This window comes from Episyrphus balteatus, chromosome 1, assembly GCF_945859705.1.
Source record: "Episyrphus balteatus chromosome 1, idEpiBalt1.1, whole genome shotgun sequence".
Lineage (NCBI taxonomy): Eukaryota > Metazoa > Arthropoda > Insecta > Diptera > Syrphidae > Episyrphus > Episyrphus balteatus.
This window is the reverse complement of record NC_079134.1, coordinates 50,649,279-50,661,568: the sequence shown is the minus strand read 5'-3', so window position 1 is coordinate 50,661,568 and position 12,290 is coordinate 50,649,279. Positions and strand designations below refer to the sequence as shown.

Here is a 12,290-nt window from a genome sequence, read left to right as displayed (position 1 = left end):
TGTGGGGGGAGAATTGAAGTTGGTGTGCTACCAAGCACCGATATCTTATAACTCCAATAAATCTCTCAACCATGTTCAGCGCTCCACTGTGCTTTGTATTAAAATAGCTTTGAAGACTCCTGAGATCACTCTTGATTTTTATTTATTTCTACGAAACAAACTTTTTATTCAAGAAGATGGTCACCCCTATTGCAATGCTTTATTGATCTACTTTATTTTTGTTTTGTAGACAAGTTGTCGATTGAGAGCTTTGATATAAATTTAAGACTCTCATGAAATTAATCAGTTGTTCGGAAGATAGACGCGAGCTAACATAGTAACTTGAAACTTGTTTAAGTTAAGTTTGTTACCACACAATCGGTTAATATTTTTTTATATAAAATGAAGCATCAATTGTGGTGAGATGAACATAAAATCTGATTTTTTGTAGCTATATGTTAAAAATATAATATAATTTGTTTAGTTTTGGAGTACTACTCTCAGTGATTCTTTCACTTCAACTTGTTAATGGACAAGTTCCATTCCCCGGAAATTGCCCTGAAGTAAAAGTCCAAGCTGACTTTCAGCTTGCCGATGTAAGACAAACAGCACCCAAGACAATCTAAATTAACATTTAATTTGAATAAAATTACATTTTAGTATATGGGAGTTTGGTATGAGTACGAAAAGTATCCATTTGTATTTGAAGTTGGTAGAAAATGTATGTACGCGATATACAACAAAACTAGCGATGACTCAATATCTGTTATGAATGCTGCTATCAATAAATTGTGAGTAAACAACAAAATACAAAAAAGAAAGAGAATACATAGTAACGATTGAATTAATGACCAATTAAAGCACCGGCAAGCCATCCAATACGACTGGTTCAGCAAAGGTTATTGCTTCTGGACAATTATCTGTTTCATTCCCCAACTCAAGAACTGGTAACTCAGCGCTATTCAAAATCAATGTTTTAAACAAAAAAAATCATCTGAATTGTTGAGTCTAATCTTTTTATTCTTTTTTATTAATAAAAGCAAATTCCACAAAAGTCAATTACGAGGTCTTAGGAACTGATTACGAAACATTTGCAGTTGTTTATTCATGCAGCAATGTGTTGCGCGTTGCACACACAAGTGAGTTCTTAAATAAGACAATGCAAGCAAACTATTAAAATATTAAATGCACGTATTTTTCTACTATCCAAAATTGTATTATGAATTTGTTTAATTTGCACAAAAAAAAAATAGTTTATTGTTTACATTTGATGCTCCTAATAATTATGAATAATGAATTATTTACTTTTTATTGTATATAGAATTGCTTTGGGTGCTGACACGTGATCAGAATCCTTCTGAAGCAGTTATTGAAAAAGCTAAAGCTGTTATTGATGCTAATAATTTGAATAAGACATTCCTCTTGAAGACTAAACAAACCGATTGTGATGATAAAGAGGACGAACCAGACACAACTGAAGATGGAGTAAATGATGCAACGACAGTTGCACCAGAGCCAGCAATGTAAAGTCTTTCGAACAACAATAGAGACTTTAATTTAAAATTGAAATGTGTTAATGTTATACTAATAAGCTTTTAACTTTTATTTTTATTAAATAATATATTTTTTCTAACAATAAAACTATAAGACTGTTTAATGCCAAATTTTGACATTTTTGAAGTTATTGCCTAGACTTCACATCCACCCTGATCCCTGAGCCAAAAAATACTTGAAATAATATGTTAACTCTTCTCCACACCACCTTCGCTCAGAATCTACTCTTCGCTCCGGTCGTTCTATTGAAGATTGCAGTAATTTTCCATTACTTGGATATCTCAAATTAATGGCCAACGTACAATAAAAATTTAATTACAAGCAAATTGTTTGATTTGGTTCACTTTCTTGTGCAATCCAATCAGGAATGTAAAACCTCAAAATTCTCCCCGCAGAGGATCAACTTTTCTGCTTAAATTCAAACGGAACAAAAAGCTACAAACAAAAAAAAAAATGCCAACAAGGACAATATAAACGAGAAACAGCTTAACAGCTGAAGGAAAAAAAAAAACCTTCATTAAACACAAAAAAAAAATTATCTACAAGAAAAACTGTTGTAAACAGATCGCAACTTGGGAGTTTCTAAATGAAAATCCGCGAGATACTTCTTGAAACTAATTCCCGCTCTCCTATGTGTATAATTAGTACAAGAGGTTAATTAGTTTTTCTTTTCTGTGTACTTCGAGCGGGTGCACTTTTTTTTCTGCGCTCGGTGCTCTCCTCGACTACTACTCAACTAACTGATGGTTTTGTTTTCATGTTTTTCATTTTTATCTTCCTTTTTTTTCATTTATTGTTCAACTTCAGCAATCGTCCTTTTTCATTAAGGACGAATCGAAACAACTTACTTAGGACGAGGAAAATGCTTTCGAATGGAAAATGATAATCATACCCTGCTATCACAGGAGCATATATAACTATCATGGTGTAGGGCAGTGGTATAACTGGTAGCAGCAGTAGCTGATCACCCCTTTTATGCGTTTCCTAAGGCTGTGTTGTTGTTTTTAGTGGTGATGGTTTAATGGACGTCCTGTGCAAAGTGGGTGGAGAATAGAGTTTGGAGGTGGGGGTGGCATGGATGGCGGTGTGGCGGACGACGGTTTAAATGGTGGGAACATGTTTTTACGTTAGAACGATTAAAATGGTAAAGGAGAAACACCAAAGATGGGTTTGGGTGTTGCGGTACGGATAGATTGTCCTGAATTTGCATAATATAAATAAATTAAGGATTCCAGACATGCGGTGTTTTCATTTTATTGCCGACAAGGGCAAGCAAGTATTTAGTATAGGTATAGTGGTTTATGGGCGGTCTGATGAGATTATGTTGGCGCTGTAGCTCTTTGTATAAATATGTAGGTATGATGCGATGAGTATTACGGTATAGCGACGGAGATGGAAAACTGCGTTCTATTACTAACCATGATGGCCAGCGGCTATGATGTGGAGAGTACCAAACCTACCTGCACATTGTCTGCATTAATTTTATTGTTATTTTTCTTGTTTTATTTAAATTTTGAATTTTTTCTCGGTATACTTTGAGTGAATTTGCATATTTTTTTTCTGATGTACTTGAAGGTACACTTTTCGAAACAGAAGATTGTGTATAATTGAAATGAGAAAATTAATTTTTTTATTCAGAGTCTTGGGGTTTTTTTTTTCCAGTCGAGTGCTTCTTATTGTTTTTGGTTTTTTTTTAATTTTTTCTCTTTTATTTTACGTCTTGATAATTTTACTGGAAGGCATGTAATGTACTTTTTCCATTGTTTTCAAAAGCCTTTTTCAGCAATTAAAAATTATGTATTTAGGTGCAGGATTCCCATGGAAGAGGCAAGCGGAATGCGTTGGTTCACCTTCTTGCATTTTTACAAAGAAAATACAATAATGGAAGTTCGTTCAGATCCAAAAGCAGGTACCTTCGTAAATGAGCGTAATGCCTTAAAAGAAATTTCAGAGAATGTAAAGGTATATTTTTCTTACACGCATCAAATGGACCTATGATCTTTCGTAGAAAAAACATAAGGTTCGGTTTGAATAAAAGGTCAGAGGTCATCTACTCATCGAACTACTCGTATATCAGCTATATCAAAACCTTGAAACCTTAATTGGTTGTTCCCAATGGACTTACCACGGTATCTTTGGGAACTTTTGAGTTATTTGGTACGACTTTAAAAATATATTTCCAAAGTTCAATGGGGTTCCACTCGGTCGATTGCCCAAGGTTAGCCCAGGATAGCCAAAGATTTTTTTTCGCTAGCCCACCCTTAGTTTTAAAATTAAAACGGAATTATTTTTTTCACCTCAAAAATCACAAAAAAAAACTTTTTTTTATTTAGTTTAAAAATTGGTGGTTTTGCACTGTGGTTCGTTTGCCCAACGTGAGTCCAGGATAGCCCAACTTTTTTTTTTCTTGATTGCACTATTTTTTCAACAGATACAACAAACAACTTTTTTTCATATCAGAAACCGAAAAAATTTTAATTTTTTTTCCTGTGAAAAATCGTTAGTTTAAAACCGTGGTTTGTTTGCCCAAGGTTAGCCCAGGCCCAGGATAGCCCAGCTTTTATTTTTGCTATCCTACGCTTAGTTTAAAAATTATAGAAGAATTAGTTTTTATTCACCACACAAAAAAAGTACGTATACACCTCAGTGACCTTTTTTAATTTATAGTTAAGAACAATTAAATCCATTGGTGTTTGTATTGCGCCTCAAATGTTTTTAATTTGACTTAACATTTTTACATATAACATTCCAGTTAAGAAGCTTAAGTTGACATTTAACATTGAAAACCACAACATACAAATATATTTTTCAAGTCTTAAAATCAATAATTTTTTGGTTCGCCACATATGTAGTACCTAGAAAAGCTACATGCTTAGTAAAATATGTATATCCAAACATTTTTCAAAAGTAACAATAAATATAAAATGGTGTGAAGTAATTTCTTTTTCAAAACACGAATAAAAAACTTTTTTCAAATAACCAACCTCTTAAAAATCAAAATTAGTTTTTTTCCCTGTAAAAATTATCCTTTTTCCATTTTTTCTCAATTAAACAAGCTAATTCCAACAAATGACATCACTTTTTAAACTTCCAGTAGCTGCTGTTAATGAAAGCTTTAGACTCGACGAATCATCAGAGTGCGATACCAGTGCTGAATATTTACCCAAAAACGTGAAAATCGCAAAATTTAAGTGTCCTACCAAATCCTATAATTTGGTACTCATTGATGATGACTGGAGAAAAATAAGTCCTTGCAACAAAACTTATAAGGAAAGAGGGACCAACGGCAGAAACTACCAAGTTCTAAGAAGCGGCTGGACTCATAAATTATCACGAGCATTTTATATGAAGTCGTCAATACCATGCGCTTACACTTTCAACTATGCTAAGGTATTTAAGTATGCGGAAACTGAAGCATTTCTGAAAATTCATGGTTCCTGTAAACAATGTGCAGCAACGTTCGATGCCTATTGTCTTCAGGAACCTAATGTTGATGAAAGAATTACTCTCAGAGTTAACACATACGACACGAGTGGTCTTCCGCACAGTGCCAAGCGTCCAATAAGAGACCAAGAACGTTTTGAAGTAGGTGTGCAGCTTATCCTTAAAAACCCAAAAATGTGGCAAAATGAGAAGGCAGATGACATGTCATTTGATGACCCAGAAACAGAACCTCCATACTTGCCAAATAATGCTGCGATAAGAAAAATTAAGGAGGAAGCCAAAAAACCGGCAACTGGGTTTCGATGGAAGGATCGGCGCGAATCAATCGTTAGACAAACTAAAAAGTCAGGCAGGTTACATAAAAGATATTGGTCTCAATCGTTTTTGTGAGTTTTACTGGTCTCCAATGCAAATTCAATATATACAATATATATAAACAATCACTTGATAAAAAAATTTTAGAAAATCGATGCAACGGTAAAATTGACCCTGGAAATCATTTTGCCAGAAAAAAAATTTCAAAGGGAAGCTTCCAAAAGTGAAAGATTATTTCGTTAGAAGCGTTTCAAAGAGATTTTGTTTGGCACTTTCATCGTTTCTGGATTGAACGAAAGAGGCGAAAACATTGTGTGCTCCGAAAAAAAAACATAAACGTGAATGGATGAAAAATTATGTGATTCCAGAAAACATACTAAAGGCATCTCATTCAGATCGTTAATGTGACCTTGACTTCTGCAGCGAAGACATTAAACATTCATAAAAAATATTTATGAAACCATGGTCGAAATTAAGTCAGGAGAAAAAACTGAAACTGGCAACGATTTCTACTGCCCCGGGATCAAAATGCACCTTATCAAATTCGCAAAACACTTTCCTCTTTGTACCAATGTCATTTCTAAATATTTTCTCTGGGCTCCATCTGCTAGATGTGAGGAATACTTTAAGGATTTAAAACACCAGGAATAAGGCCCAAATTATTGGCCGATGCTTGCATATAAGTTTGTTGTCAAATACATAAACTAAATTGAGAAAGTCAAAAGGGTTCAAGAGGAAGCATGAATTTGGAGAAGAAACATGTTTCAACCACAAAGAAACCGTAACACAAAGAAAAAGAATGCAAACAGACAACAACTACTTAAAAGATTAAGAAAATTGGTTTGGCAAAAAAGAAAATATCGGTTGATCTAAATGAAAGTGTTGAGTCATGTGAGTGCCTTCAACCGCCACCAGAAAAGGGGCAAATATTTCAGACCGTGTCCTGACATTGACTTAATATATGCGGTCGCCCTATTCGGAAGAGGAAAGGTGATATATTATTAAATGCGAGCCTATGCGATCTTGTCGTCAGGGAGAAAAATTGTATGTTACAATACTTGTTCGTTTGATGCAATAAGTGAAATTGTGACAAACAATTTTCTGGACTCGAGGCCCGACATATCGTTTTTTATTTTTATAATAAAATACGCGAGTGAAGGTGTCTCCAAAGGTCTTTATTTGGAAAAGGCAAAGATATGCGAACTATTTTTGAACCAAAAAAAAGTACTTGTTGTTGTTTTTTTTCTGCGTAATTCCATTGTTGAAATTAGTTCTACTTGTTGAGTCTGTTGATATAAAAATCCAAAATGGCACACGCCAATAAAGATGAAGAAGGACGCATACAGCGAATGCTCCAAGAGGCTAAAAGAGAAGAGATGAGAATTACTAGATCAGCTATGCAAAAATATAAAACAGGTGCGAGGCGCAAAGTCCTACACTCACCTCCACCTACTGATAGCGATAGGCAAACTCGATCCTCATCTCATAACATAGGTGGTGCTGGCGGTGCAGTTACAAATGTTAAAACTTAAATGTTAAATGTTAGTCATAACACCAGTTCGATCACGACCCCGACTTATAGTGACCTTAGTGGGGCAGGAGTCGACGACACAGTTAGGCAAGCTCCAGGTCCAGAGTTTGATGATAGGGTAAGGGGTAACCATACCAGCCAGGGGTCAAGGGGTATCCTCGATAGTCTTATTCGTTCATGGCCTAAAATAAAAGAATAGAAGGTTATACCTGAGAATGTAACAATATTTATACAATCAGAAATTACGCGAAGTATGTCTAGTTGTCAAGAAGTGTTGCAGCAGAATGCAGCATTAGCGAAGGTATACAGAGTCAATTGAGTGGTTTTCTAGAACAGCTAACTTTGGTGATGCCAGTTCCACAAGTTAGTGTTCCGACTCCCAGTCAACCACCTGTTACCACTGTACAACCTCTAACGTCAAATCAATTCCATGTAGCTCCACCACCAATTGCTTGTTATTATAATGCTCCTGCAGGGCCACAACCAGGGTATGGCAATCCTTTAGCTGATCAAGGTAGAAGTGCGTTTGTACCAGTAGAGCAATAAAATAGGAGAAATCCAGTTCAAGCAGCGGCGGCGCCGGAAATACCTTTCCAACCGCAGTACAATCCTCCAGTTTTTGGGAGTTATCAAACTCCATTTACATCTGTCAGATCAGGGTATCTAGGATAAAGAAAATGCAGAAGCAACATGCATCTCCATGGAAGGAGGTACTGAGAGACTTCCACCAATTGCTCTCAGGTCCGGCATATAATTCTGAAAGTATCAAGTAGATAAAGATTTAGAATGGCCAACCTTAAAAGAAGCTTTGCTAAGCCGATACCAAAATCCCCTGGCTTGATCAGCTGAGGTATGTTTGCAAGGAAGTAGAAGCTGCATTTCCGAAGAGCGATCGGGAACTGCCGAAGCCAACAGGTAGGCCTTCAGCTAGGTACGGTGTGAACGAGCTGGACTATGAAGAAGAATACCAGCCTTCGAAAGGAACGACTAAGTGGCTTATCAGTTCGGTCAGGCACGTCCAAAAAACACTCCTCGGAAACAAAGAGCAGGGCCACACCTGGTTCAACTGCCCTTCTGAAAGACGAGTCCATTGTTATAATTGTGGTCTAGAAGGGTACTATACTACTTATTGTAAGCGATGTCTTTGGGAAAACGGAGTGGGGGACGCGAAGGCTTCGGGGAAATCGCGTACAACCAAAAAATAGAACCCCCTATAATAAATAACAATGACAAAGAAACTAGTTTAGAAACTTTTCCACAAAAGGATGAGAAAAGTATCAAAATTTTAAGAGTGGAGATAAATGTTAAAATATAGATGATGAAATAAAAGAGAAGAAATTAAAATAAATAAGGCCGTTACATATCCGTCTCCAAGAATATGAAAATGCCAAAGAGAGAATTTTTTAATAGCGCGATTAGTGTACCGTCTAAGGAAATTTTAAAGTGTAGAGCAAGATACCGAGCCCGAAGAGAAACGAAAATAAAAATGTCTTCAATTTTAAATTTATCGTCAGGTCCTCGACCCTATGCTAGGATTAATTTAGGAGAAAAAGAAGTTTTTAGTTTGCTCGACAGGGGAGCCAGCGTAAGAATATTAAGGAAGAATTGTATGCAGCTAGTCAAAGAGCTAGGTTGTCGAGTAACTCCATTTAAATCCGGAGTAAAAACGGCTGACGGTAAAAGTCAGTCGATAGATGGTAAACATAATGACAAGGAAGAGGAGCTTACTTTTTTCCTAGTTCCTAACTTAGATCAAGAGATCTACCTAAGGGTTGACTTCTGGAGAGCGTTCAAGTTGGCCCCAGGAATTGTTAGTAGCGTCTCTATTGAAGAAAATTCGGAAGTGCTGAACGCTCACCAGTTAAATTTGGATCAGCAGGCCAGACTGGATACAGTGAGGCAGAAGTTTTTATGTTTCGACCGGTATGGTCTTGGAACAACGACGTTGATGGAACACTTCATAGATACTGAAGATCCGCTCCCTGTGAAACAGCGTCACTACCCTGTCTCTCCAGCGATACAAGCCATTTTGTATGAAGAGTAAGATCGGATGTGGAGTCTCGGCGTTATTGAAGTGAGTGAAAGCCCATGGTGCTCGCCAGTGGTTCTCTTGGGAAAACCAGACAAAAATCGACTTTGCCTGGATTCTCGTAAAGTGAATTCATTAACGAAGAAAAATGCAAATCCACTTCCACATATCTAGGGACCGGATACGTACTACATTAGTAGTATTGATCTAAAGGAAGTATTCTGGCAAATACCATTGGAGAAACAGAGTAGGGAAAAGACTGCCTATGCGGTACCGGGAAGACCCTTGTACCAATATACTGTTATGCCCTTTGGATTGTGCAATGCAGCCCAAAGGTTATGCCAGTTGATGGACAAGGTGATTCCTGCACGACTTAGAGATCGTGTATTCGTGTATCTGAACGATTTACTTATCATGGCCCCGGATTTCGAGACGCATAATAAACTTCCCGATTTAAAAATTGAAGATGGATATGTCTATAAGAAAATTTTTTATAATTGACTGATAGCTTAGGTACTAAATTACATACTGTGATATTTTTTTAAAATTTTTTTTTTATTAGTATAATTTATTTTAATAGTTTTATAAAATAGTATAATCTGTGATATTTAGTTTCAGTTTAGATTAATTCTTTAAAATAATCAAAATCTGTGATATTTACTTAGTTAATTTATTCTAACATTGTGATTTTTACTTATTCATTTAATTTTTGTTCTTTAAAACCACTGTGTTACTTATACTTATTTTTAATCACTCACCGTTTTTCTCTCCACGGCTGCAATGTAGATGGAGGGTAGATATGCTTCTAAGTTGACCTCGAATCTTTGATCCTGTATTAATTTGCCTGGGTATAGAAAAAAAAAAATTAGTATAACTAAAGCCAATGAAATGAAATAACAGCACTTACCTGAACAATTACGTCCGCGTGACATGAGGTTTTGATTAACAAAACTGCTAAGCCTAAATTAAGCCTGGCTTATAACGTGGTTCTCTCATAAGAAAATTTGTTGCGGACGCCTGTTGCTGCTGTAAAAGAAAAAAAAAAATAGTCAACAAACGATTAAAAGAAAAAAAAGGGAAATACCTTGAAAATAGTAAATAAAATGTAATACTTACCGAATTGCTACCATTTTCTCCCCCTTCTTTATCTGTGTTGCTTTCGGAATGAATTGAGTTTTGACAACTAACTACAATGAGACTGCTTACCCATAGATAATCATAATTGAGATGATGATAGTTCGTCTGCTGTCACATCTTTCAAAATTGTTTTTTTTTTCGATTTTTGTTCTCGACCTGAGTTATGTTTTTGTAGCAGGTGAGGTTAAGTTTCGGGGGCATCCGGCGAGCTTATGCCGCGGACCGCAAGCAGGCCACGTCGCATCGCATCGTCCCCTGGAACTTAACATTCCTTCCTTCCCTTTTCAAACACTTCCTTTCCCGATTTCCTACCTCATCCTTTTCCTATTTTACTGACTTACCTACACCTCCTCCGCTCCTCTTACCTCGCAACAACTTAATAAAAAACATAACTTGAATTACCGATGAGCAAAAAAATATCGCTTTCAACAAAGAAACGGCGCAAAAATAAATAAAAATAAAATATGAATTTATTAAAAAGAATCGAGTTGTTCGCGTTCATCATGTATAAATAAGGGATATTTCTTATATCCCGTAAAAAAATAACTAATCGAATTACAACTTATTAAAAAAATCCTTATGAGTTTCAGACAGCAAATAAAGACAGGGTTTTTAAAGTCGTTATGTAAACAAAATTTTTTTCGGCTTAGCTTTACGAAGCTAAGCCTTTGTAAAATTTCGCGACAAAACTATATTGTACACTAAAACTGGGAATCTTCTTTAGTATGTATTTTGTGATCTGGTTGATGTAAACAAGAGTGTTGCCCAGAGTTCATCACAAGAAATTACAGTTTTTGTGGCTCTCTAACATAATTTGATCAAATAAACAAACTTCTAAACCGGTTCTAGTCTCAAGCTTAGTACGCAGCTGAAGCGAAACGAAAAATTTTGAAGTCTCCAATGCCAACAGCGAACATGTTAACGAAAAAATACCATCGGGTATTTTATCAAAGTAAAAATAGTAAAAGTACAAATAAAAAAACTCAAGAAAAAACATCAGAAAATAAAACAAAAACAAAACAAGATTTCGTAAAGGAAATTTTGTATGGAAAATTTCGTTTCGCTTCAGCTGTATTAGGCTTCATTCTAAAAAACATAACAATTTTACAACTACACTTGCGTGATCCGTACGATTGCAAGCACATTTAATTTAAAAATAATTGCCATTCATTTCCAACGCCATTTCCAATTACCATTCATTTCCAACGGAAATCGATTCATTTTAATTAATATTTTACTTGTCTTTATTTTTTCGCCGTTTCTTTGTTTTGTGTAATATGTTTTATATATTGTTTCAAAGGTACAAAAACAAGCTTTCATTCGACATCAAAAATATGTAGCTCTAATAATCCTCAAGTTAGGAGCCTTGTAATCTCAAGACTCTGACTTCCGATTTAAAAAAAAATTCATAGACAGAATACACTAACTTCCAGCTTAATTTTGAGATTGGTATGTCATTTTGTAGCAATTAAAACACTCCACCGACTGAACTTTTCATCAATCGATCGCTTAAACTACCTGTAAACCTACCTGACAGGTATCAGGTTAAAGTGAATGTCAACAAAGCTGGAAAGGTTGTTTTTCACCACCATCATCGCCTTGGCATTGAAAAAATAAAGGCGAGAATTTTGAAAATGAATTTTCAAAATGAAATAGTGCGGACGTGCTGCAGTCGTGGTGCGGCGGTGGGTGCGGCAAAAATTCCTGCAAACGGCGGTGGTGCGGCGCTCAAGATTTTTTTCTTTAAAAATTAAATTTAAGTAGTTAAATCGTATCCAATCATTGTTAGGTAATAAAACGGTTAATAAAAAACACAATTATTAATATAAATATTTTATTTCTTTATGATTTTTTAACCTTCGTCGAATACGAACAATAGTAAGTATCAACGTTGGGCAAAAAACAACACCTGAAACCAAAATTAAAAAATAAAATTCAATGTTTTCGAAAATCCGATTTAAAAAAAAAAAAATTATAAAAATCAAAAACATATTTTTTTTCAAATTTATAGACCTTGTCTTAAAACAAATACCTACTTGAATTTTTTTATCAGGAGCCGTTTTTGAGTAAATTAAAATTTTCCAAAATTGGTTTACAACAGGTACCGTTATTTTTGATCAAACAAAAATTCCTCTTTAGAGGATCCAAAAACTGCTTTATACCAAGTTTGAAAGTAGATCGGCCCATCCGTTTAGGCTGTAACTCCTTAAACAGGCCAACAGACATCCTGACAGACTGAAAGACGGACTTGATTTATAGTACCTAAATCGCAAGTAAAAATAAATCAACAAGTGAATTTAA

The 12,290-nt window shown here is 35.3% G+C and overlaps 1 protein-coding gene across 1 annotated transcript; it reads left to right on the top strand.

The window, feature by feature from the left end:
- Positions 1–276: 276 nt before the first annotated feature.
- LOC129905280 (apolipoprotein D-like) lies at positions 277–1,577 on the top strand. The gene is made up of 6 exons (XM_055980720.1): positions 277–398; positions 464–575; positions 640–770; positions 841–926; positions 1,020–1,118; positions 1,301–1,577. The coding sequence occupies exons 1-6, from the start codon at positions 382–384 to the stop codon at positions 1,504–1,506; spliced, it is 651 nt and encodes a 216-aa protein (XP_055836695.1). The 5' UTR covers positions 277–381; the 3' UTR covers positions 1,507–1,577.
- The last annotated feature ends 10,713 nt before the right edge of the window (positions 1,578–12,290 follow it).

Excerpts from the sequence above, each read along its gene's own strand:
- LOC129905280 (XM_055980720.1), top strand. Across the intron at positions 576-639 it reads CTGACTTTCAGCTTGCCGAT|TATATGGGAGTTTGGTATGA; the intron begins GTAAGACAAACA and ends ATTACATTTTAG. Across the intron at positions 1,119-1,300 it reads GTTGCGCGTTGCACACACAA|AATTGCTTTGGGTGCTGACA; the intron begins GTGAGTTCTTAA and ends TATTGTATATAG.